The sequence below is a fragment of the Taudactylus pleione genome, unplaced genomic scaffold (assembly GCF_031769625.1).
Source record: "Taudactylus pleione unplaced genomic scaffold, aTauple2 ptg000046l, whole genome shotgun sequence".
NCBI classification, from domain to species: Eukaryota; Metazoa; Chordata; class Amphibia; order Anura; family Myobatrachidae; genus Taudactylus; species Taudactylus pleione.
In genome coordinates this window covers 17996575-18024402 of record NW_028284448.1, presented here as the reverse complement: position 1 = coordinate 18024402, position 27828 = coordinate 17996575, and the positions used below count along the sequence as shown (strand labels likewise).

General features: G+C 44.7%; 1 protein-coding gene across 2 annotated transcripts in view; it reads right to left on the bottom strand.

Annotated features, from left to right (window-relative positions):
* NT5DC1 (5'-nucleotidase domain containing 1) overlaps nucleotides 1-27828 on the bottom strand; it is a 446918-nt gene that overhangs the window by 5466 nt on the left and 413624 nt on the right. For both annotated transcript variants that reach the window (XM_088460431.1, XM_088460432.1), the window contains one exon: nucleotides 24129-24290. In XM_088460431.1, coding sequence (XP_088316557.1) covers nucleotides 24129-24290 — 162 coding nt within the window. The remainder of the gene's footprint in view (nucleotides 1-24128; nucleotides 24291-27828) is intronic.

The window sequence follows — 27828 nt, the reverse complement described above, 5'->3', positions numbered from 1 at the left end:
CTAGCAAGGCTCAACCTTGTGACGGGAGTCTGCTCCTCGTCCGGCAGCTAACCCCGTTGATGACAGGGGGGGGTGTGTGCCGCTGTTCGTTAGTGTCCTCTGTTTAGAGCAGCGGAGTTCACGGTGTCGCTAGCAGGGCTCAACCTTGTGACGGGAGCCTGGATCTCCGTGTAGCTTTTGCAGGAGTAGCGGGTTTCTGTGAGGTTGAGGGTGAGACTCACCCAGCAGAGAATCCCGGTATAATCAGGAGGAGTAGAGCGCTGGTATGGGATATCCAAAAACAGGAGAATAATCGCATGGACTGGTCAGCAGGTGGTTTGACCGGCTTTTCAATGAAGCGGTAGATAGGTAAATGCCTGTGGGTTTATTCAGTAAAAAATTCCCCTGGAAACATCCATACTTGAAAGTGGCTGTAAATGGCAGTATGTCCTTTAAAAGTAAATCTCTGCAACAGTCAGAAAATCTTGGCAGGGAAATCACCTACGCGTTTCAACGCTATTCTGGCGTCTTTGTCAAACCCGCTACTCCTGCAAAAGCTACACGGAGATCCAGAGGACACTAACGAACAGCGGCACACAACCCTCCTGTCATCAACGGGGTTAGCTGCCGGATGAAGAGCAGGCTCCCGTCACAAGGTTGAGCCTTGCTAGCGACACCGTGAACTCCGCTGCTCTAAACAGAGGATACTAACGAACAGCGGCACACACCCCCCCTGCTATCAACGGGGGTAGCTGCCGGACGAGGAGCATAGTGTCCCCAATTAGGACAACTTTAGCAGGTTCAGGAGACCAACGGAGATCCAGGCTCCCTGTTATTAGGTCTGAGCCCTTATAGTGACACCGTGATCTATACTTCGATTCCGACCACAAGGACTTTGGCTGTCAATGATATTCAACTTTTTCTCTCAGAAGTATATTTCTTGAACTTTCGAATTGGCTGGCAAGTATATTTATATACACTTTGAACTTGTTCTTAATACACTAGAAACAACTTAAGACTCTATGTGAGTCATAAGACTTCAAATTTAAACTCTGCAACAATTTGTGTTTTTAATGTCTATTTTATAAAACATGTAATATTAGAGGCATAAGAATCTATGTTCTGTTACATTTTTATTACTTGATAATAAATACTGCTTAAAACCATCGGACCTGTTACATTGTTTACACAACCTGATTTTCCAGCTGCTTTTTCTATTTTTTAAACACTATGTTAACACTCACTTTTATACAGTACAAGCATCTTTCTGCTCTAATGAAATGTGATTTAGCCCATACCATGTAAAATCAATAAAGAAATATAAATACATACAAAATAAATTAATACATGCAGGAAATTAGCATTCTAGAAACTATTGCTCATAATACTACTTGAACATTATAAGCAACAAAGTGAATTAAGCCTATTATATAAATAAGTAGTTTCTTATGCAGGATTAAAAAATAAAATAAATGCAGAAGCTTTAGCCAGACTTAGCAAAAACAGTTAACCCTTTGTGAATGTGTGGGCAAGTGGCACTAGAGCTTAGCATTCATTAATGCATTTTCCATCAGCAGAAAATAGGTTAGATAAATTTGAACCTTGTTTACATTTCAATATTTAATTTTAGATAATGAGCTGAAGTCTTGAAATAGTACATGTAATTTTTAGGGGAATATGACAATGTCAGCGCTTACTGAATTTATGCATTATTGCGGGGACACAAACAATCAAGTGCTTGGGTTGGCAAGTACAGTGTATTAAGCTTTAAACCAATCAAAGCATTAGTATTAATATCGGCACAATCTACTGCCTGTGTTCCTGAGATTGGAGAAGGGCGAGGACAGCATACAGCAAATCATATTATCCAAACATTACCATAGTACATTATATTGATGTACATGTACGGCTCACATCATGATGCAAAGGAAGACTGTGATGCCAAACTCCACATGAAATAAGTTCATACATCCAACTTGTTTGTAATGCAATATAAGGTATTCGAAGTTTTACATCTGCCACAGGAGTCCTAAAATATCATTATGTATCAGACCATTTAATTAAATAACTGAATTACCTGTTAAAGGTTATTTTTAGATGTTTAAATGTTTTCTGCTATTTTACAGGATTATACTTTTAAATTATTGGTGACTGCAAAGCTTTAGAAGAAACATGTTTGTTTTTCTACTAAATCTCTCTCAGGGCTTTAAAAGTTGTTTTTGTTAAGTTTGAAGAGTACATTTCCCACAGCTGCAAGATATTAATGTGCACCCTGTATCTGTAATGATCTCAGAGACCTAGTACTTCAAATAACCAGAATTTTACTACATTGTATTATATTTGCCCTTTATATTTCAGTGCCATATTTTGCAATTTATCTTAGCAGTAAGCAACCATTAGAACTTCTAATTTAGAAGTCATACTTACCTATTTTGAAAAAGCATTTCAAGGAGATTGTGAAAGTAACACCTATATGCGTGGCAGTAAAGTGTACTGCTACATCTGAGAGGTGTGTCATAATACTGACTTGCATACAAATAAACAAGCCCCAAAGCAGTTATGGTGCATACACACGGGACGATTGTCAACGATAATGATATCGTTATCGTCAACGATAACAATATCGTTGATCGATCTCCCGGGTGTGCTGGATGATCGATACACCGTCAACCACCAACGACGGCTAGTGACCTGCGATCAATGATCGCGGGTCCCTATAGTAACCTGGTCGATATCGACCAGGTTGGCCTGCATGCACGTTCGATGGACGATATCTTTATCGTCCATACGTGCCCGCGCATCGCAGTTCGTTGATGGGTTGGAGGCACCGAAAAATTAATGATATGAACTATAATGATATGATCGATATCGTTATCGTTCATATCAGGCATTTTAATCGTACCATGTGTACACACCATTAGTAAGTTATATTTGATATTAAAAACACACTGATACTTTCAGGGCTTGATTATGTATTCTGTTTGACAAGGGATTCCATATAAGTGGCTACGAGAAACCTTATATGAAAATGCATGTAGCCACAGGGATCATTGTGCCTTATAACCAATGCAGGGAAATGGCACTGATTGGACCATTTAAATCAGGGATGGGGAACCTCAGGCCCAGGGGCTGTATATGGCCCCCGGAATCATTTGGTCTGGCCTTCTGAGCTTTTTTCTGCTAGCCTCATCTGGATAGCAGAAGCGTCCTAAGGACGCTCCAGGTGGCACTGCTGCATAGATTCTGGCTGCAGGGTGCCATTATAGACACCATAATGGCACCCTGCGGCCAGAATCTATGCAGCAGTGTCACCTGGAGCGTCCTTAGGACACTTTAGACGGTCACACTGCTGCCCTTACAGCTCCCTGGAGCATCCTCTGGATGCTCCAGGCATTGCTGTAATCATTGGCTATTGTGGCCCCACCCCGTGTGACATCATGTGGAGGGGGCGTGGCCTGCGCTGGGCCCACAAATAATGTTATATATATTAAAATGGACCTTGGCAGAAAAAAGGTTCCCCACTCATGATTTAAATGTATGTATCTCTGATTTATATTTTCCAAGTATATAACAGCTACATAATAGGGGTAAGGTGCAATCAGGGAGATTGCTACTATTCGGGGAGTCTCCCTGACAGTCAGACAGAGTTGGCTAGTATGTTGGAAGTGTTTTCTAGAGTTAAAGAGTTGATGGTCTGTTCTTGCCAACATTTTTTAATTTAACTGAAAAAAAAGTCCTGCCCCATAAAGAATAGAAATGTATGCTTTACAGTGTACATTTTCAATTATTATGTGTGTCGGTTTGTGTTTGCATCCCTTACAACTGTATGGTTCTGCCTAAATAAGTAATACAAATAATAAATATCACCAATGTTTTAATGTAAAAATTAACAGTAATATGCATTGTTCAGTGTTACCCTTTCACTGTAGGTTTCTTAACAAGTAAAGTTAGTTTCTTAAAAAGTTAATTATACCCCATTTCCTTAATCACAAAAAGACTTTGAATCCCTACCCCATACTCTAAGTGTTACGCATGTCCAGTAGTCCACAGTATTCCCGCAGACTAGATGGGTTTCACATACAACGGCCGTTTTTCCCAGGTGAAGTAAGTTCACCTGGTATTCAGATGCTGCCAGGACTTGGACTGCCCCAGCAGGGAGAGGCCCCCTAGATAACTAACTCACTGCAGCTGTGAGGCTGCACATACTGTATCAGAGTGCCATGGTCCGGTATCGCGGCCTCCTAGAGGTGGCCGGGACCTGACATGCAGCGCGGCTAGAGACACCATTGCTCCGGCATTCTGGTCTCCTATTGATGCCCATTATTCAGGACGGCAAGTGACGCCGTGTTCTGGCATCCCAGTCTCCTAGTGACGGCTGGGACCCAGAAGCATGTCATGAGCCACTGCGAGCAACGCAGCGGCTCATAACAGAACCCCCCCCCTTTGAGGAGGGGTTAAGAAGGAATTGGTATGGAATCCCGGCTGCCCGCAGATCAGCAGAGCCCGGCAGCGGAAGCCCGACAGCGCTGGAAATCCTGATCGTCCCTATGGTAAGTATAAACTAACCTAACCCCCTAACCCTCCTTAGGAGTGCCTAACCCTAACCTCCCCCCCAAGTGCCTAACCCTAACCCCCCTCCCCTTCCCCGCTTCCTAAACCTAAGTTCCCCAGGGGGGGTGCCTAACCCCAACCTCCCCCCGAGAGGGTGCCTAACCCTAACCCCCCCTTCCCCTAGTCTATCCCTAACCCTCCTGGGTGGGTGCCTAACCCTAAGTCCCCCCCGGGTGCCCTAAACCTAACCCTCCCCCCCTCCACGGCTGTCCGCTCGCGGCACCCGGCATCCCTTCGATTGGGATGCCGGGTGCCGGTCTCCCGGCGTCGGGTAAATGACAGGCGTCTAGATATAGACGCCGGTCATTTATCCCACGCCGGGATAAAGCAGCCGGGAAGCCGGCTGTAGGAATTAGGGCAGCCGGTTTCCCGACTGCATACCGTTAAGAAACCCCTAAATACAGGTATCTTAGGAAACAATTTAAAGAAATCCTTCTTCAGATCTTGGGCATGCAGATGCTTGTCAGGAACCCAAGACCTCTCCTCCAGCCCATATCCTTTCCAATGGACAAGGAAATGTACCTGTGAGGTTCTGGTTTTATTGTGGGCCCGGGGTGGTAAAAGGAGCAGACAATGAAGCAGAATTAAAAATAAATGTGGAGTTTTTAATGAGTGGCTTAACAGACATGAATGTGGAAAAACAAAAAGTCCGGGTATAGCACTAAAGTGCACTTGGGAAACTGTAGTGAAGAAATGGGAGAAAGTCCAGGTAGTGATAACAGAAGGTCGTCCAGTATTCCAGGGTTTGTGAGGCTGAAAAGAATTGCAGGCTGAAATGACTTGCAGGCTGAAGTGAATTGCAGGCTGAAGTGAATGGCAGGCTGAAGTGAGTGGCAGGCTGAAGTGAGTGGCAGGCTGAAATGAATTGCAGTCTGAGAAATAATGTCCAGGGAAACTGCAAGTGGAGGAAAGGTGCAGGGTAACAGCTGCACAGGTACTCAGACAAGGGAGAGGCAAAGGAGGAGGCAGGGGCCAGCGGGGCTGGAACAGGCAGGGTGAAGCGGGCTAGGTAATAACAACAGACAGGTGAATGAGCACAGGAAGTCTCTCTCTCAGCTCTCGCTGAGAAACATGTTGCACTGGCAAAGAAAGGAAGCTCGGCAATCCCTTAAATACCCAGTGCTGCACTGTGACAGGCCAGACAGAACATGTGACACACCAGGATAGGGCAACTAGATCACATGACCGGAGGCAAGATGGCGACGCCCATGCCAGAGCGGAACGGAAGCACCACCAGGCCTAACCAGACCAAAGTGACAGTATGCCCGCACAGGACTACGCGCAGCCAATGCACCCCGCCAGATTCCAGCGCCACCACCAGACGCCCCTCGCCATAGCGTCCACACAGGTAATACCTGCCGGCCAGCATGCCGAGAAACCCTGGTCGTGACAGTACCCCCCCCTTATGGCTGGCCTCAGGACACTCAGCAGGCTTTTCAGGATGGACAGCATGGAATTTGGGAGACCTCAAACTCCACACCTCTAGCAGTCTGGATACGAGGGGGAACAGGGAGAACTTTGAGGAACTTATTTAGGATTAATGGCTTAAGTAAGGAAATGTGGAAGGAGTTTGGAATTCTTAAATAAGAGGGAAGCTGAAGGCGATAAGCCACAGAATTGATGATTTCTGTGATGGAGAAGGGTCCGATGTAACGTGTGGCAAACTTCATGGAAGGGACTCTGAGGCGTAGGTTCCGGGTGGACAACCAAACCTGGTCTCCAACTTTTAGGCAAGGTACCTTCCTTCACCTCCTGTCTGCTTGTAGTTTGTAGCGAGAGGATGTCTTCTCCAAATCAGTGCGCACTCGAGCCCATATGGACGCAAATCTCTGAACAGTATCCTCTACGGCTGGAACATCAAAGCTGGCAGGCTCCGGAATTCAGGTACTCGAGTGTGAAGACCATAAACCACCTGAAATTAAATTTGATTCGTAGAGGAATGACAGGAGGCATTGTGCGCGAATTCGGTCCAGGGCAGTAACTCGGACCAATTGTCTTGGGATGATGACATGAATATTCGTAGAAAAGTCTCAAGGTCCTGGTTGACTCTTTCTGTGGATCCATTACTCTGTGGGTGGTAGGCTATGGAAAAATTGAGTTTTACTTGCAGAATGGAACATAAGGCTCTCCAAAATCTTTGCCACAAATTGAACGCCACGATCTGAGACTATTTCCGCAGGGAGTCCATGCAGGCGGAATATGTGCTGGACAAACAAATGAGCCAAATCAGAAGCTGTGGGTAATTTCTTTAGAGGGACGTAAAGGACCATCTTCCAAAATCGATCCACCAGGACCCAGATGGTGGTGTAACCCTCTGAACTTGGTAAGTCCGTCATAGGCAAACGCAGGGGGGGGGGGGGGGGGGGGGTTTCCGGTTGCCTGGAAACCCCCCTCCCCAGCCCACACCATGACCACAATAGAAATAGTAAAATCGAATTTTACTAGTTCTGCATGTCCTTCTCAGTATTACAAATGAAATAATTAGCACCACCTGTGGATCTTTTAACACGTGTTAAAAGATCCACAGGTGGTGCTAATTATTTAATGTTAGCCAGTAATAAATACACCTGTGCACCAACTAGGAGATCTGGAAAAAATGTACTGTTACAGGTGCACTGCTATAGACCATCAATAGAGTTAATTATTAATGCCATATAATAATACACTAACCAGTGCATGACGAAAACCAATATAGACATAAATGTCCAGGGCAGTGCTAGGTTCTTCTGCTACTCCCCAGACTTGCTCCAGTGCTCTGGAATGGAGACCACATCTGAAATAAAAACATTCAGCTCAGGTAGGATGGCCCTACTGCTGTATTTAATGGCTTTCTGTGATCACTGATCCTGTATATGCTGGAATTATGACACACAATACACTTTGTATGACACATATTAAAGCTGGTTAAGTGCTAATTGTGCCCTCTTCATGGACTGGCCACACTCGCTCTAAAATCAAGCATTAGGAAACCCCCCTCTAGAAATCCTGCGTTTGCCACTGTCCGTTACAAAGTCCATGGAGAGGTGCGTCCATGGACGTGATGGAATGGGTAGAGGCAACAACTCACCCGCTGGAGCTTGACAGGAGAATCTGTGCTGGGCACATGGGGTACATGAAGAGGCAAACTCCAATACTTCAGTCTTCATCGAGGGCCACCAGTAGGACCTTTTCAAAAATTCCAGGGTCTTCCGAGTACCAGAATGACCTGCGAAGCGTGAGGAGTGAGCCCATGTGAGCAGCTGCTTCCTTAGGAGGCTGTAGCTGTGTGGTAGCAAACACCCTTGATTCCAGCACGGGGGTACTGCGCAAGGTTTCAGTATTGTTGTCACAGGGAAATGATCTAGACAGAGCATCTGCTTTCTGATTGAGGGCTCCAGAGCGAAAGGTCAGAGTAAAATGGAATCGAGCAAAGAATATTGCCCATCGGGCCAGACGAGGACTTACACACTGGATATTTTTGAGGAAGAGGAGGTTTCTATGGTCGGTGAAGACAGTAAAAGGGAATTTAGCTCCTTCCAACAGGTATTGCTACTCTTTAAGTGCCAGCTTAACTGCCAAAAGTACTTGTTCACCAATAGTGTATTTTTTTCAGCAGGAGAAAACTTATTGGAGAAGAAGCCACAAGAGTGAATTCGGTTATCCTCATACCGTTGAGATAGAACTGCTCCCACTGCCTCTGAAGATGCATCTACCTCCAACAGAAAAGGTCTATCAACGTCTGGTTGTCTTAACACTGGAGCAGTGATAAAAGCTTGTTTCAAAAGCTGGAAGGCTGTCTCAGCTTCAGGAGTCCATAGAGTAGGATTAGCGCCTTTACGAGTCAACGCTGTGATGGGAGCCAACAGGGACGAAAATCCTTTAATAAAGCGTCTATAGTAATTGGCGAATCCGAGCAGTCTCTGGATGGCTTTCAATGTCTGGGGTCGGGACCAATCTAAAATTGCCTGAACCTTTTTGGGGTCCATTTCCAGACTGGAACCGGAGATGACATAACCAAGGAATGGCACACTGGGTACATTGAAGACACATTGCTCTAGTTTACAATAGAGATGTTTTTTTCTTAAACGAGACAGCACTTCCTACACATGTTTATGGTGCTCCTCTAGAGAGGAGGAACAAAATCAGTATATCGTCCAGATAAATGACTACGGAGACAAACAACAAATCCCGGAAAATCTTGTTGACGAAGCCTTGAAAGACAGCAGGAGCATTGCATAAGCCGAAGGGCATCACGAGATATTCAAAGTGTCCATCTCTGGTATTAAAAGCGGTTTTCCACTCATCTCCTGCACGGATACGAATAAGGTTATAGGCCCCTCGTAGGTCTAATTTAGAAAAAAAAAAACGATGGATCCCTTGACTCTGTCGAATAGCTCTGTAAACAACGGAAGAGGGTATCGATTCTTGACTGTTATGTCATTAAAGCCTCGATAATCTATACATGGTCTTAACCCACCATTCTTCTTCCTGACAAAAAAGAATCCAGCACCAGCAGGGGACGTAGAAGGACGAATGAACCCTTTCTCTAAATTCTCCCGGATGTACTCAGACATTGCTTTGGTCTCTGGCAAAGATAGATGATAGGTGCGACCTCGAGAGGGCATCTTATCAGGCATCAACTCGATGGGGCAATCCCATTCCCTGTGAGGAGGTAAGATATTAGCTTGTTGTTCAGAAAAAACGTCAGCAAAAAGTTGATACTCTTTGGGAATAGCTGGAGGTACTAACGAGACTGTTTTCCTCATAGGTCGTATCTTGGGAAGACAGGATCTCTGACACTCAACTCCCCATGAAAGAATTTGCATAGAGCACCAGTCTATCCTGGGATTGTGCAGACGCAACCAGGGTAACCCTAGAACGACTTCTTGGGAAGCCTCAGGAAACACGAGAAATTTTAGATACTCAAAATGGAGTGCTCCAATGCGGACTAGCACTGGTTGAGTCTCCTTGGTGACAACTCTGTTAGCCAGAGGACGTCCATCTACAGCAGTCAGAGAGATTGAATGATCCATGGTAGAACAGGGAATTCGTAATTTATCAACAAGACTAGAGGTCATAAAGTTTCCGGCTGCTCCAGAATCTAGTAGAGCAGTGACAAAGGCAGGTTTAGGCTTGACATCTATTGCCAAGATCAGGACAAAGGACCTCATTCAGAGGCGGTCGTTAGTTGCAAGAGGTCGCACTGAATCCGTCGTGCGCATGCCCAGTGGGGAAACATCGAGTGGGTTGCGAGCACTCAGCGCTTGCGACCGACTCTGAATGACCTCCAAAGTCTTTGGAAGTTGGGGACGGACAGATTACTCAACTTGATGTCCCCAGGGTCAGTTAGGAATGAGCGTTTCCCGGGTTGCGGGTATAGGAGGCCGCCAGGTGACCCGATTCTCCACAGTATAGGCAGAGGTTTTTTGGTATTCTTCTCTGGCGTTCTTCTCTGGAGAGGTGGGTATGATTCACCTGTATGAGGACGGGTAGAGGAAGGAAGAGCGACGTACTTAGGGCCTGATTCAGAGCCGCTCGTAAGCGGCCACTCGTTCGCTCTGAGCGATGTTCGTACAACTGCGCATGCGTATGGGTCGTAATGCGCATGCGCAAAACAGTCATTGCGGTCGGAAATCGTGCGCTCGTAAAACAGCGAGGAGCTGCTAATTTGATTTACAGAATGTACCGTTTGTGGGTGGTAACAGGGGAAGGTGCTTGAAAACGGGGGAGTGGAGATCCGAACGCAGGCGTGCCTAACGGTCAAAAAGGCGTTTAATGGGAGTGCATAATTATTAAAGGAGCATCATCGACCATGTCACTTGGTTGTCTTTTAGCCTGAACTGCTCACAGTGATAGCGGTAAGAAAATCCTACCACAAGCACTGCGAGCAGTTCAGATGCCTTTCGATGTTCCCGATTAATCTAATAAATACCGGAGATGACGTGTGATGCGAACGGCAAAGGGGCGCCTTTACAAAATAGCGAGCGCATTTTTCGGACGCTCGCTCAGAGCGTCAACACACCGCAAAGAGCAAGCGCTCAATTTAAATATCCGGCCCCTTTTTTAGAACGACCGTCTGCAAATAGCGTCCGGCTCTGAAACAGTCCCTTAGTACGGTCAGTTCTTTGTTTCTCGGCCTGACATTCTCTAAAGCGGAGATCGACCTTGTTACAGAGAGAAATCAGATCATTGAGATTAGTAGGAAGGTCGCAAGTGACCAAGTCATCCTTCAGACGGTCGGAAAGCTCATGCCAGAAAGCTGAGGTGAGGGCATCCTCATTCCACTTGACCTCTGATGCCAAAATCTTGAACTGTATTACATATTGGCTGACGGGACGGGTTCCTTGTTTCAGTGACATAATGCTAGATGAGGCTGATACAGTTCGCCCAGGTTCATCAAAAGTCCTCCTGAATGATGTTACGAAGTCTGTATAGTTGTCCAGTAGAGAATCTGAATGCTCCCAGAGTGGGGAAGCCCAATCCAAGGCGGGACCAGACAATAGCGATACCAGGTAGGCCACTTTGGTTCTAGCAGTGGGAAAGTTGTCAGGCTATAGGGTGAATTATATATAGCACTGATTCAGGAATCCGCGGCAGAGCTTGGGGTTGCCGTCAAATTTACTTGGCATAGGAAGGTGTAGTCGAGGGGATGCCCTACTGGTATTATCAGGCGGAGTAGTAGAGGTAACTATAGTTACTTTAGAGGTAGACAAGGAGGTTTGCAGATTATCCTGTCGTTTGGACATTTCTTGTAGAAACTGAATCATTTCATCTTGCATAGCTTCCAGGTTTTCCAAGCGGTCTGCAATACATCGGAATAAATCCGCTCCAGACTCTTGTCCCATGCGGCACTGTGACAGGCCAGAGAGAGCATGTGACACACCAGGATAGGACGACTAGGTCACATGACCGGAGGCAAGATGGCGGCGCCCATACCAGAGCGGAACGGAAGCACCACCAGGACTAACCAGACCATGTGAGTGACAGTATGCCCGCACAGGACTACACGCAGCCAATGCACCCTGCCAGATATCAGCGCCACCGCCAGGCGCCCCTCGCCATAGCGTCCTCACAGGTAATACCTGCCGGCTGCATGCCGAGTAACCCTGGTCGTGACAGTACCTTTTTGGAATTAAGAATTTCTCCATCACATATTCTTGGTGTCCTTGAACCAGCACTGACAAAGGTCTCCTAGGAGGGAGAGATTTCAACTTCTTGGAAGAAATCACTGGCTTAAACAAGGAACAATGAAAGGTATTAGGAATCCTTAAGGATTTGGGTAGTCTGAGGTGAAAGGCAACAGGATTCAGTTGTTTAACAATCTGAAAAGGTCCGATATACTTAGAACCAAATTTCCTTGAGGGTTGACGAATCCTGATATCCCAAGTGGTTAACCACACTTTATCGCACACCTTGAAATTACAACACTGACGATGTTGGCCTGCAAAAAAATTTGGTCGAAAGGTTCCTTTATCGAGGGAAATGTGCACTTTCTTGCAAATTTTCCTCAGACTAGAAGTCATGCAGTGGGGACAGATTACTGGGTAACAGAAAGGAATTTGGTTTGGGATGATATCCATAGCTACAGAAAAAAGGTAACACTTTGTAGAGGAGAGACATGCACAATTGTAAGCAAATTATGCTAAAGGTAAATATTTCACCCAGTTGTCATAGAGTTTTGAAATGTAACAGCGGAGATACACTTCCAATGACTGGTTGACTCATTCTGTTTGGCCATTAGATTGTGCATACTGGCCCTGAATCAGACCCGCTTGCTGCCGCAGGCAGCTCACAGGGTCTGTGGGCGTGTTTTTTTTTTTTGTCTTTGTTCGCCCAATATCCAGGAAGTTACAGGTGGCACCACTAACCAAGAAAGCGGATACATTAGCAGCCTGCTATTTGTAGGGGATTTGTGCCAGTATTAAAATCTTCCTTGCCCATTGGACTTTGTGTTTTCTCGATTTTACAGGACAGTTGTGGGCCAGACGTCCCTTACCACCACAATAAAGACAGAGGACCTCATTCAGAGTCAGTCGAAGCGGCCGCACAGTCGTACGGGAAAAGGGGCCGGATATGCAAATGATTCCCTCGCAAGTTGCGCCCCTAAGTTCGGATCGGTAGCTGGCCGACCAAGGGGAGGAAGCGGCCGGAATTCAAATAAATACGCCCCCTTCTCGTACGCATTGCACGTCATCTCCGGGCATATAAGGATTAATCGAGACCATCGGGAACCATCGGAACTGGTCGTAGAGCTTAAGGTTGACCATACCCTCTCTTAAGCTCTACAATCATGTCAGTGTAAAAACCTCCCATGTCACATGTTCCATGACGCTACTTTATTAATTATGCACTCCCATAAACCGTATGCACTCCCATAAAACGCCGTTCGCATAATTAGGCACGCCTGCGTTCGGATCTCCACTCCCCCGTTTTCAAGCACCTTCCCCTGTTACCACCCACAAATGCCTCAATCTGTCACTCAAACTACCGACCTGGCTGTGTTCAAGGAGAGAGAAATTTCTGATCGTAGCGGCTAGTTTGCGCACGTGCATTGCGAACTTTATGCATGCGCAGTATAGCGAACATCGGTGGCGTACGACCGTGCGGCCGCTTCGACCGACTCTGAATGAGGTCCAGAGTCCTAATGACCAACTTCTAGATTTTTCTACAGTAGACAGTCTATATGCCCCTAGTTTCACAGGTTCAGGGGAATCTTCTGTCCCTGATGAAAATGAGACACGAATAAATGAAGGTGATTCCTTTTGTAACCTCCTTTCCATAGTATGTCTGTCTACTGTATTTGAATGGCCTTCAGTATGACTTTTTCCAAAGCAGCCAGTACAGTATACTGACACCTACCTTTTATTACACACAGGGGTCAATTGGATTGCCCAGCAGCGAGAGGCCCCCAAGATAACTAACTCACTGCAGCTATAAGGCTACACGTGTCAGAGTATCGCAGTCCGGTGTCCCGGTCTCCTAGAGATGGCCAGGACCTGGAAGCATGTTGTGAGCCGCTGTCACAACTTTTGGATAGGTAACAGATACAACCCGTATTGGGATTGACTAGACCTATAACTGAGGCGCGGAGTCTAACATGCCGGCTGTGTTCACAAGGGACTCCTGCAAGGAGGTATGGACTTAGCTGCGTCCGACACGCAGGTTGCAGCCCTCAGCCAAGGTTCCATTATACAGGTGCTGGTGAACTCTGGATGAAGTGGAGACTACAGCGTAGTCGAAATGCCAGGTCAGAATCCAAACAAGCAAAACGGTACCGGGGGTTAGGCAATAACGGAGTCAGGAGCGGAGCCAATGTCAGAACCGGAATACCAAACACAGTACCAGGGAGGAGACAGAGACGGGTCAGAAACAAGACAAGGTCAGAACGAGGAGACTGTAACATTGGTATGAACACTGGAGTAAGGTAATGGAGCCTATACTCTGGCAGTGGAGTGCTCCCAGGAACTTCCTAAAATAGGTCAGGGTTCAATAGAGCTCCAATCAGCTTTCCCCTAATCCTGCGCCTGTCCCTTTAAATTTTAAACAGAGCAGCATGCGGTCGCCTGTTCACAGAGCCGCCGGGGGAAGAGACAGCAGCTTTTGGGGGGAGCGTCCTTATTTTCTTGGAGGGCTTATTTTATCAAGACAATATTTTGATGTTTTAGTATCTTATGAGGTAGTGAAGATCAGGCTTTTTTCTATACTTTTATTTAGATATTCTTTGTACCTTCCATGCACATTTTATACTGTATGGTGCATTTTTAGGCACCCTACAATAAATGTAATAAAAATACTGAATTGAATTGTCAATAGTGACAAATGTACTAAATACTGCCCTAATTATTATTATTAGCATTATCTTCTATTTCTAAAGTGCCACAAGAATGCAGTAGCACTGAACATAGGCAATCCACATACAGGATTACATGGCTATACAGTGAACAATATAGACAGATACCGACCATGCACAAATAGTAAAGCAGTGCAGGTTTGCATCCCATGCAGTTCTTTAATCGTCTGGTCTCCAGCTATGGCTTTGTTCTAGAGCAGGGGTAGGCAATAAGCGGCCTTCCAGCTGCTGTGCGACTACACATCCCAGCATGCCCTGCTATCAGGACATGTTAAAACTAGAGATGAGCAGGTTCGGATTTACTCGGTTCTTATCGCCACATTGCCGCAAGTTCGGATTAGTTCGGATTAATTTTATTGGCTATCCAAAACACGTGCTAGCCGATAGCCGATAAAATGCCATTTTGAGAACCGAGTAAATCTGAGTAAATCCAACCCACTCATCTCTAGTTAAAACTGGAAGAGCATGCTGGGATGAGTACTTCAACAGCAGCTGGAGGGCCACTTATTGCCCACCCATTTTCTAGTGCTATGGGGGCTGATACAGAGTTGAATTCAATTTGGCTTTAATTGCTCTCACATTGTGGGTATGGAACCTATAAGGGCCTAATTCTGCTTGGATCGCAGTTGCTAATACGCACGCAATCGCCCGATTGTTGCATTCTGCGCATGCATTTGCATCGCAGTGTGCGTGCCTGTCACTGTGATCGGCACTGCGATTGCAGTGACTACGCAGACCCATAGCAGAGTGATTGACAAGAAGTGCCATTTGTGGGTGGTGATGGGGGGTTGTCGGAGAAATGCAGGTGTGCCAGGGAGTTTGAATGTCGTTGCAGAGACGTGCATAAATTATCCACTGCGTTGCCTTACGCAGCCTGAAGCCTGATAGCATGCCCTAAAGTTAGCAATTTCTGAGTAAGGTCTTTATGTCACTGGAAGAACACAAGGCTCGCCAGAATCTAGCCACAAATTGCACACCACGGTTAGACACAATATCTTTAGGTAGGCAATGCAGATGAAATATCTCTCGAAGAAAAACTTTAGCTAATTGTGGTAGGGAAGGGAGCAATTTTAGAAAATCAATCCACCACTACCCAAATCATAACTCAGAAATAAAGTCCATGAATAAATGAGTCCATGGACTTGACGGAATCGGTAAAGGTCGTAGGTCACAAAATCAGAAGTATTTTTCAGATCACCAGAGAAAGCATACTTTTAACACTGTATATCGCATAAGGTTTTGATATTTCATATACTGCATAAACCATATACCTCTATAAAGAAACACAGTGAATTCAAAGTAAGCAAATGTGCTAATTAATCAAAATACAAGATAAATGAATCCAATACACCAGTTTTAGAACACATACACTTGGTTCAAAAATTCAATATATGTCTGGTGAAATACCAATATCCTGCCCACATGCTCATTAGCAATGTAAATAAAAATAATCATACAATTTTAAATCAACCACACTGATGATTTGTAATTGACTGAAAGTTCATAATAGCAGTAATTTTACCATTAAGTATATTGTGCTAATCACACACAGTAGGAGAGATGTATGAAAAAAACAGACTATCAATTCCTTTTAGACAAGAGTTGGCTTCCCTGCTTCTAATGATAGTTAATGAAGCACTTTGTTGTAGACTGAAAATCAGAGTAGGTAGCCAGCAGTATGTTGTGATTATAGAAAGGGATGCACTGGGCAGTGCAGGGGTTGTGCGCCACCTACCTGTCTCACCGATACAAGTCCGGAGTTAGTGATGTATGTGGCAGTCAATGGGGTGGGTGCAAGCCGCTGCGTGAAGTCGTAAAGCCTGGGTCACGTGTGCGCATCACGTGACCTGGATACATCTGACACGCTTGTTCACAGTCCCAGCCTGTGGTAAAGATGGTAGCACCACGCACCTTATCGAAGAGTTCAGCCAACGTCCATGCAAGCGGTTTAACCGGAATCTTGAATTCGCACACCAAAGTTTCTGAGATAAAGTTACCCGTTGCTCCAGAGTCAATTAAAGCATTAATTCTCTTGCAGGGCCCAGCACAGATTTTGACAGGGAACAAGGAATCCGCCAAGTGAGAGGAGTTAGATAGAAACCCCAACCGGAAGCTCCTAGAACCGGCCATGGTTTCCCATTTCCTGAGAGGACAAGCGCTAATGAAATGTCCCGAAGTGGCACAGTAAGTGCAAAGCTTATTACGGATACAGTGAGTCCATTCTGCTTTAGTCAAACGAGAATAGTTTATCTGCATAGGTTCATCCTTGGGTGGAAAGGAAGATTTCACATTGGTAGAAATAGGATGATTCTGGGTACGATTCTCTCGCCACTTATTTGACTGTATTTCTCTATGACGGAGATCAATTTTAATACAGAGAGAAATTAATTCTGAGAGTGAATCAGGTAGGTCTCGCAAAGCCAGCTCATCTTTAAATTTTTCGGACAAACCATGTAAAAAAGCAGCCCTAAGACTGGACCACATACTGACCACATACTGACCCACCGTGCTTGAGCCCTGGCGAATCCGTAGAATATCAGTAGAGGCAGAAATAGACCTGCCTGGTTCATCAAAGATCCTTTTAAAAGAACAAATTAAATCCTCATAATGGGAGACTAAAGCGTCCGCATGTTCCCACAAAGGAGAGACGCATTCCAAAGCAGATCCGGAGAGTAAAGAAATAACATAGGCTACTTTTGATCTTGGTGTGGGAAATTCTGAGGCAGATATTCAAATTGGATCTTACGATGGTTAATGAAACCATGGCAGGGTCTAGGATTCCCATCAAAATGATTGGGGGTAGGTATTTGAAGACAAGACTTCAGAGGAGATGACACAGGAGGATAAATCACTGGTACAGTTACTGAAGAAGTTGGAACCACTGAAGCTAGGGTGGACTAAATAGTAATTAATTGAGTCGAAAGGTCCTGAAGATAGTGTGCCAGCTGTTGCTGAGCTGCTTCTTGATTCTCTATACGAGAGGCAAGGTTCTGTATTGCCCTGGCACCAAGGTTCTGTATTGCCTCGGCATTCATTTGGCCCAAACAAACTGTCACGAACTGGCCCTTGAGATTTCCAGTCAGGGGACTTGGATTCGAGGGGGCTAGATGGGGAGGCAGAAGTAAACGAGGAGGACGTATATATATGACTTCCTCCTCGGCTAATTCCGGGTGTAGACAAGACCTGACCACAGGCGCGGAGTCTAACTCATTGGTGGTTTTCACCAGTGACCCCTCCAATAGGGATATGGGTTTTGGGTTTTAGCTGCGCCCAATGAGCAGGTCACGGCCCTCTGTTCAGGGACCTAGGAATTAGCAACTGACAGGCAGATATGAAGACAACTGAGTGGCTGGAGATTATCAATGGTGAATATCGGTAATCACTGATGTTAGTAATACTGAAGTATATTGGTAGAGACTGATGTAGAATATGACTGGAGAAATATTGGTAGTGACCGATGTTGAATACCAATGGTAGTGACTGATGTTGAAATTCACTGAAGTGACTGATGTTGAGTATCACTGAAGAATATAGATAGTTACCGATGTTGAAGAATATCGGTAGTGACCGATGCTGAATGTCACTGGTAGTAACTGATGTTGAATATCACTGAAGTGACTGATGTTGAATATCATTGAAGAATATTGGTAGTGACCGATGCTGAATATCACTGAAGTGACTAATGTTGAATATCACTGAAGATTATTGGTAGTGACCAATGCTGAATATCACTGGAGAATAACAGTAGTGACTGAAGTTAAATATCACAGAGACTGGTGAAGCGTACTGAAGATACAACAACGTGTAGCCTGGAACAGTGGTCCAAAGCTAGCAGCTAATGGAGAAGAGAAGTTGTTCAGGTGACTTCCTGTTTCCTGGAGTCCTGCTTTATACCCTTAGGTAGCAGTCCATTGGAGGAGATAGTCAACTGAGAGGTGACCAAGCTACCATTGGTGGAGGGTCCGGTCAAGTAAGAAAGACAATATGGCTGCGTCCATGACCACCACTGCAGGAACTCTGATATGGAGGATTGCGTGGAAGTCAACAGGGCTCAAGGTATAATACTCAGCATGTCACCCACCACCGCACATGGTATCTGGCCGTGCGGCTAGTCAGGGGAAGCCAGTACCACGGTGAGTAACAGCTGATCCCAGGCTGAATCCTGACACAGGGGAGGTGGGCACCCCATGCTTAAGCTGAAGCCTGGGGCTCTTCCCCGCACCCCTGGCCATTGGGTGAAGGGGTAATAGTGTGGCTAATTGAAGAGCGCCCGCTGATTGGGTGGCGGCTCCAGGTACTGACAGTTTCCACGTGGGATGTGCAGTCAGTAGCCGGGTAGCAATGTATGTGGTCACACATACATCACTACAGTACGAACTGGTCCGGGTGTCGGTTTGTTATTTTGCCAAGACCCATGGATGCTATGGAGACCAGCGAAAGGACTTAGGTGAGTATTGTTTTTTTGTTTTTTAACAGGTAACCCATTGGAATTCTACTTGGAGAAAAGGACCGAACAGCTGGCAGCAGGTAAGTATGTGTGAGTGTGGTAGGTATGTAATAAAATTTTACTTACTATGGTGTGTGTGTCTTGTGGCTTTTTAATTATTTTTTTACAGCAGGGGTATGGGTGCCGGATGCCTGCTGGCAATTGTAGTTCTACAAGTGTCAAAGGGCAGGCACGTTGGCACCTGTAGTTCAAATTTAAAAAACAATAGTTTAGTTCTATTTTCCACACTATTACCCCTGCACCCTAAAGCTTGGGGTGCAGGGAAGAGCCCCGGGCTTCAGCTTAAGTCTGGAGTGCGGGGAAGATCCCCAGCTTGGGCTGACTGGCTTGGAGTGATAATGCTTTGGTCGGGGAGACCTGGTGAAAGGTCATCTGGCTGTGGCATTACACACCGGCCAGATTTGAGCCCAGTGCTGGTTTTAAAAATAGGGGGAACCCTATGCAATTTCCCCTCCCCCCAATTTTTAAAACCATGACTGGCTCAGCAGCCCAGTGCTGGTTCCTAAAATATGGGGGAACCCTACACATTTTTTTCCCTGTAGTTTTAGGAACCAGGACTGGCTGAGGCTGGTTATGCTTCTTGGGGGGGGGAACCCTACGTCAATATTTTAAAAAATTAACACTTTTGGTAGTTTACATGCAGAAACATACACAAATCACACTGATCTGTGTATGTTTCTGCCAAGCTCGCAATTCAGAAGGTGGTCTATTTGAAATTTCTATTTAGGTCCGAGTTTACTACAATTACACCCGTGATTGCAATCATGAGTCTTGGTAAATTCCTGAGTTGTATCTTTTTCACTGAGAGTACTTTCGAGTTTGGTCAATGGTGTATTCAATCGAGTTTGCATTCTCACCCGTTTTTCAGTGTAAATAGAGAAATCTCTCCCGAGTTTGTCTTTAGTAAATTTACGAGTTGAAAAAAACGTCTAAACACACCCGAGATTGCAATCTCGACCAAACACGAATCTCAGTAAATTTTCCCCTAGACTCTTCTGAGAATCAGGGAAATCACCACTATTTCAGGGAGTCTACTTGACATTCAGGCAGAGTTGGCAAGTATAATCTAAACCAGGGGTGGCCAATCCACGGCACTCGAGCCGCATCAGGCTCTTTTGAGCTTCTGATGCGGCTCCCGGCTCAGCAGACCCCCATTAGTACTAAGAATGCTGGCCTCTAAAGCCATCAGAGACTAAAGAAGCCTCTGATCGCTTCAGAGGCCAGTTTTCCCAGTAATGCAGTGTGATGTGAGGAGCCCGCACATCTGCTGGATCCAGTTAGATCCAACAGGCGGCAGAGGCAGCAGCAGCGATGGCGGGACTCGGGAGCCCTGACGGCGTGGAGCGGTGCCAGCATGAAGCTAAGTTTCTTCATAGGGGTGTGGGTGGGGAGAGGGAGCTAGTGTTGGGGGCTGCTGGGGGCACTTCATTAAGGGGCACGACTACAGGAAGCATTGCAGGAGGGTCACAACTGCTGGAGGCATTGCTTAATGGGCACAGCTACAGGGGGCATTGCATAAGGGCCACAACTACCGGGGGCAATGCTTACTGGGCACAGCTACAGGGGGCATTGCAGAAGGGGCACAACTACTGGGGGCATTGCATAATGGGCACAGCTACAGGGGTATTGCATAAGGGCCACAACTACTGGGGGCATTGCTTAATGGGCACAGCTACAGGGGGCATTGCAGAAGGGGCACAACTACTGGGGGCATTGCTTAATGTGCCCAACTACAGGGGGCATGGCAGAAGGGACACAACTATTGAGGGCATGACATAATGGGCACCGCTACAGGGGGCATTGCATAATGGCCACAACTACTGAGGGCATTGCTTAATGGGCACAACTACAGGGGGCATTGCAGAAGGGGCACAGCTACAGGGGACATTGCATAAGGGCCACAACTACTGGTGGCATTGCTTAATGGGCACAACTACAGGGGGCATGGCAGAAGGGGCACAACTACTGAGGGCATAGCATAATGGGCACAGCTACAGGGGGGCATTGCAGAAGGGGCACAACTACAGAGGGCATTGCATAATGGGCAAAGCTACAGGGGGCATTGCTTAATGGGCACAACTACAAGAGGGCACTACATATGGGGCACAGCATAATGGGCAATGACATTCTCAATGTATTTATGTGGTTCTAGATTTCAATATGTATTTTTTGTGGATGTGTATTTTAAATGTTTTTTATGTGGATCTGGCTTGCTTCTGTGTATTTTATGTGAATGTGGCTATTTCAATGTTTTCTATATTGCTCTGGCCTTTTCTTTCACTGCAACAGTGAAAAATGTATATTGGAAGATTATGTAAAATGTGTATTTTCAATGTGCTGGGCTCGCCCCCAGCGTGACTAAAAACGGGGGCGAGACACAAAGTTATGCTCCTGCAAATGTCATACCAAAGGTGTGCGCACAAAAATGGGGCGTGGCCTACGGCGCGTGCCTGCTATCGGCTCTTTCACTTGACAACATATATTTTTGGGCTCTTTGCCTCTGACTGGTTGGCAACCCCTGATCTAAACCTAATGAAAAACAAGTTCTAAAACTCCAATCCATCAATCCATGCATGTAAATAAATATTTATTCCATGCAACATTTTTCAATCTGAAAGTCTTTAGCATTGTGGTGTAACAACATATACACCTCAATGAAATGCTGTATTTATAATTCCAGCAGTTACATAAACACTTGTAATCACTGGTCTCTGAACTTATAAAGTGTAAAATTTAGAATTCAATCATAACAATTAAAATAATTAAAACAGAGAAAAATGCCATGTTTATAGAGGGAGCATGCAATTTTCATACACAGTGTAATTATTGCAGTGAATTCCTAGAATCGTTTTTTAAAAGCCTTGTCTAAAACACTGAAGAAATGCCATAGGGGCAGACACAACTAGCCACGAGGTACCAGTCAGAGTTCAGCCGGGGATCGGCCGTCCCTTACCGTCCCGCCAGCTTCCTCTGACTTCCCGGGCAGTGGGGTGGCTCGTGCGGCGACGTGGGAGGTGCTGAGCATTCTCCCTGATGCTGTGTCCCGGGCGGCCTGGTGCGCGGGGATCGGAGTCCCTGTCATGGGAGCCGCCATGACACTTCCCTCTCTGACTGTCCTTCCTCCCCTGACAGTATGGCCGGTCAGCTGACGCTGTGGACCAATCAGTGGGCTTCCAGGGGTATATTTCCGGCTCCTGTGTATCAGGTAGTTGCCTGAACAACCATTGTCGCTGCTAGTGTTACTAGTGGTCTCTCGTTCCAGGTTCCCTTGCTTCCAGTGATCTATTCCTGTGTACAACTATATTGTTTATCTCACCAGTGCTTTACCACCTCAGCCTGTGTGCAGCTATATCGTCCATCTCACCAGTGCTTTACCACCTCAGCCTGTGTGCAGCTATATCATCCATCTCACCAGTGCTTTACCACCTCAGCCTGTGTGCAGCTATATCATTCATCTCACCAGTGCGTTACCACTTCGCCTGTGTGCAGTATACCTCCATTCCACCAGTGCGTTACCACCGCCACCTGTGTGCAGTATACTATCCATTCCACCAGTGCTTTACCATCACAGCCTGAGTGTAGTTATATGTACCCACCTCTCCAGCTTTGTAATCTCTGGCTGGCTCCAGTGCCACTACCCACCTCGTTTCTGGACTCCGAGGTCCCTACCTACGTTACAGTATTGCATCGTGGTGCACTCTTTCTGACCGGCAACCCGGTAGAGTGTGTCCGCAGTGCACACTTCCTTGTACCTCAAGTATAGTGATCCTACGTGCCCCTTACTGGCACCGACCCTTTGGGCCACGAGTGTTCAGTTTTGCTTCATCTGTGACTTTGCACATTTTTAATACTAATATCTGTGTGGTTAAAGTCACAGTCCAGCATCTCTAGTACACTGTGAGTGGTGTTTTGCTGCATCTACTATGCGAATGAGATTCAAAATTTAAAGAAAAAGATTGTACGCTACTCCTCTCAGAGTGGCTCAGTCACGTCTGGCGACTCATGGCGGGGATGTAGTTAACATCCCAGCGGTCGGGATGCCGGTGTTCTGAATAGCGGTGCTGGAATCTCGACAGCATTCGAATCCCGGCACCAAAATCCCTACCACCGGCATCCCGACGGTAAGTATTAGGGTTTGGGTGGAGGGTTAGGGATTAGGCACTAGATTTAGGGATAGGGTACTTGGAGAGGGATAGGGGTTGGGGTACTTACCTAGTTGGGTCGGGATTCTGATTGTCGGGATGCCGGTGTCGGTATTGTGACCACCGGCACCCCAACTGCTGGGCTAAGGTACCCAACCTCTCAAGGCGTATTGAGGACACATCTGTATGTTTAATTATGTCAGAATTTTCTGCCTGCACCCTCACCACTCCACTCTCTTGCTGTTTCTTACACTGTAGAGCAGGCAGACATAGCACAGGCATAACTGCTTTTGCTGATGCTCCTTAGTGTCAGTGATAGGCAGGGAACATACGGTAGTATTATAGCGATGTCACTGTGCAACGCCGCTCTCCTAGGATGAAGAGCAAAAGTCATGATCACTGACAATGCTTCCCTCTAAAGGTAAGAATCAGTTTTAAGCAGAGTGGAGCAATGTCTGGATGGAGGGTGGGGTGATAGGGTTCAGTGGGTGCCGGCCTATATGGAAAGCATGACACAGATAAATACAATTTGACATGTAGTTAATTTCTGATGTTATGGTTTTCAGTACAAGCTTCCCATTTACTAATGATAACTGCTAGGTTTCAAACATGAAAGATATCTGTTAACTCTTTGATTTTGTGTATTGGTAAAGGTGGTCTTCTAAATGTTATTTTTGGCAGCCCAACTAATTTTCTTTTATTTTAAATTATTTTCTTTTGATTCATTCTGATTCTGTAACCCTTAAAAAATATTTTACAACTAATATAAACATGTTTGCTGCTGAGAATCCTGTTGAGTTTCCCTGAAGTGCAAACCTTTACCTCAGCATAGGAATATTGCCACAGTTCTGTATATAGATGCAAAAATGTTCACACTGCCAAAGTAAATTACTTTAAAGTGATGTTACTCATTAGTCAGAACTGCCGAGCAGAAAATAACATCTCAGTGGATGTTCGTGTACATTCTTAGAGAGTTTGTTATTCAGACTGTTACACATATCCAACATGTGACTTAAAGCGATGCTTATTCTCGGAGAAAACATCTGTAAGGATCACTTACATCATATTTTCCTTTCTTTTTTAAGCAGGATCCAAAATCAGTCATGTCTGGCTCCAGGACTTCGCCTCCTTCTAACTCCTCTAGTATGAGGACAGTCTCCCAGCAGCTGTAGTGACGGGCTGAGAAAATATCTGATCGCATGCTGTCCCCGAAATACACAGTCTGCACACCAGAAAATAAAGAAGACAAGAAAAAACTCATTAGTCTTAGTGTTGCATGTTTATATTAACCAATAGAAACTAAAATTACGAAAACTAGATCATATCGCATCAACGTAAACATGATTGCAAAAGAATGCTCTTTTAAATGCTACTGTATTATTGTTTGCTTTCTTAAATACAAATAACAGGTGATATACTGTTTTACATATGTGAGGATAATGCTAAACATTAATCTCATTAATATTAAAAAGAACACTTTGCTTCTCTCATCTATATAAGTACCATTCCGGCACAGCCCTCATTAAGTCCTATGGGGGCTGCAGGATCAGAATTGAGAAATGAAAATGCAGAGAAATCACTGATGTCTCTGTACTTTTCATGTTTCTAAATTATGGCTGGAGAAAAGCCATTTAAAAAAAAAAAAAATTAAATAGACCCCATAATTTTATACTGCATCATTCAAATTACTTACCTATTTTCATCCTTACTGTATAATGTATCCATGTGTCCCCACAGCCACTATTTGAATCAGTTTTAACTTGCAAACTAATGCTTGATCAACGGTCAACCATTACGCTCTATAAAGAAACCGCTATGAATGTAGGATTAGACGTTTAATTGATGTCAGTGGAGCACAGAATGGAAATAATTTCTATTAAGTTTTTTTTTCAGTTTATTTTATTGGTTATTTATGAAATATATCTATTTTTTATTTACTATTTTTATTTTTTGGGGGGTGGGGGGTATAGCACCATTTAGTACTGATGTGTGCCCAAGCTCCAGTTGCAGCCTGCTATAACCCACATAGCTATACAGTATATGTAGAAAACCACTGGAGCAAACTTCCTCTGTATTGATGTAGTAGTTGTCCATACCAAGTGAGCAGATATCAGGAAGCAGGCGTACATGGCAGGCCCCTGTTGTGGCACTGGGTTCTACAACACCGAGCTTTCCTTATTTATCCAAGCAACTAACTTTTCCTACAGATGATATAAGCTATCATGGTTCAGATGGAGGGATTATAATGGACTGGATAATGGTCAGGGCAGTGACAGGAACCTTTTCAGATTTCAATGGGCAAATTAATTACCTGCTTATACATCAATCAGGTCATTGTCTGTGTCAATGTGAAGGCACTGAGAGGCAGAAAGACAACAAGGTCACACTCAGGGCCATCTTAACGTATAGACACACTGGGCAGTTGCCCATGGGCCCGACGATTCTAGGGGACTATGAACAGAGGTGAGCATCTAAATGGAGTTTGTGGCCACTCGTTCCTTGCACAGAGCAGCTGGCTGAGAGGCAGGCAAAGAAAGATGCTCCATGGCTGTTCTGATTAAGAATTACAATCAGAGTGGCCAAGCAGCATGCTCTACCTGTCTCCCAGCTTGCAGAGCCGGATTAAGGGAGGGCACAGGGAGCATGGCCCCCCTCTCTCAGCCCTCCCCCCATACTTTAATCACAGCTGCAGTTCAGAGCAGAGATTGCACTGAGAGCTGGAGAAGAGAAGAGAGAGGTGGCTACATGGCATTGTGCCAGCAGAAGCATTGGAGAGAGGAGGAGCTTCTGCAGATCCAGTGATAAAGACTATCCAGCAGCCAGCCTATAAAAAGGGTCTCTGGCAGGGAGCACTGTCTATATGTATGTATGTGTATAAGTCTGTGACTATGTATGTATGCATGTATATATGTATGTATGTACAGTATGTATGTGTGACTGTATGTATGTGTATAAGTGTGACTATTTATGTGTGTGTGACTGTATGTATATATATGTGACTGTATATATGTATGTGCATAGGTGTGTAAATTTGTTTGTGTGCATGTGATTGACTATATGTGTGTGTGTGTTTCACTGTATATATAAATGTACTATCATTTGTATGTTGAAATGTTTGTGTTTTTCAATGCTTATAATGTTCAAAGGATTCCTTTGATTAATCCTCACTTTACATCATGTTTTTTTATGTTTAAACATGATTTTGTTAAAAGTGCCGAAACATTTAAAGGTAAATTTTTTTGACCATTTCCATTTTATTCCCTTGAATGGGTGGGTTTGGGCCCCAGTGCATTGCTTTGCCCAAGGCCTACAATGCTGTTAAGATGGCCTAGGTCACATTGACATATTTTCAGTATCTCTACTCTTAATGAAACACTGGGGACAGTAAGGATGTTCAAGTTAATAACAACATAAAGAAGGAGCAATGAGTTCCCAGTAGTTGCTAGTCTCTAGGATCCCACTAGGCAGTAAGTAATCCAGCCTTGATAATATCACTGGTCACTTGGCACTGGATTCAGCTAATGCTGAAATCTTTTAAAAGATAAAGACTGTATTTGGTCAGTACACTGAAAAGAAGACAGGATTAAGAACATCACTAGATGTCACCCTAAACCATCAATGTGTCACTCAGTGAAAGTGTATCTATCTTGTCTTGCTTCCCAAGAGGTAAACATAACTAGGGTTTCTAGATCCCAGGGCTCCCTCCACAGTAGGTAAGGGGGGTCATTCCAAACATATGGAGCAGACAATGACCCCTTGTATGTTGGTTAGTTTAATTTTTTTAATTAACCTTCTCCACACCCTTACAGTACTGTATTTCTTTTGCCACGTGCTGCAAAGGCTACTGTTTAATCTCGTGGTGTTATTTTTATAGCTATATTTACCACTATAAGTAAAGATAAAATATATTATTTAAAACTAAAATTGTATTGGTAGCGTGCAGGAACAAGAGGTGTAGTGGTAGGCAGATGCAAGAAATCAATGAAGTCACCTAATGTACTGAATGTTGGGCCCAAATACTGTAGGTAACTTGAATTTCCAGTTGTGGTTGGAATTATGCTTTGAAAATCTTAAATAATAAATCCTGAGAATAAGATAAACATAATTTATCTCATTGGCATTTTTGGGATTATTAAAGATCGATGTGATGCTTAACTGCAACTGTCACACCAGAGTTTTGTTTCACCTTAAAAATACCATTAAATATACACTTTGTTAAAAAGTGAACCAGATGGACCAGAGTCTTTTTTTCAACCTTATTTATTTTGCTAATTTTATCAAGCTATAATAAAAATAAATAATACCTTTGGGTGCACAAAATATATTGCAATCATGCAGCCCCAATTAACACAGAAAAATAAGTAACATCAAACGTCAATCGTTCAAATAATGACTGAAGTTTGATGTTGCTTCTTTTTCTGTGTTATTTGGGCTGCATGTTTGCAATATCTTTTGCACACCCCAAGGTATTACTTTATGTTTGTATAACTTGTTGTATGGTAACATCAGAGTATTACCTTTTGCTGCAGAAATGTTTACCTACAATGAAACTAGACTACAATATGCAAAAAATATTTTTAATATCGATGAGAATTGTGATCCAAATGTTAATGATGAGGATTTAACATCGATTTTGAATAAATTAGAAACCTTGATGTTAAGAGAAAACCGCTTTTGGTGGGTAATATTTACCCTTGAACATTATCAAGCTAAAAATATTGTAGGGTTTAAATATTAACAATGAAACTTCTTTTGGTAAT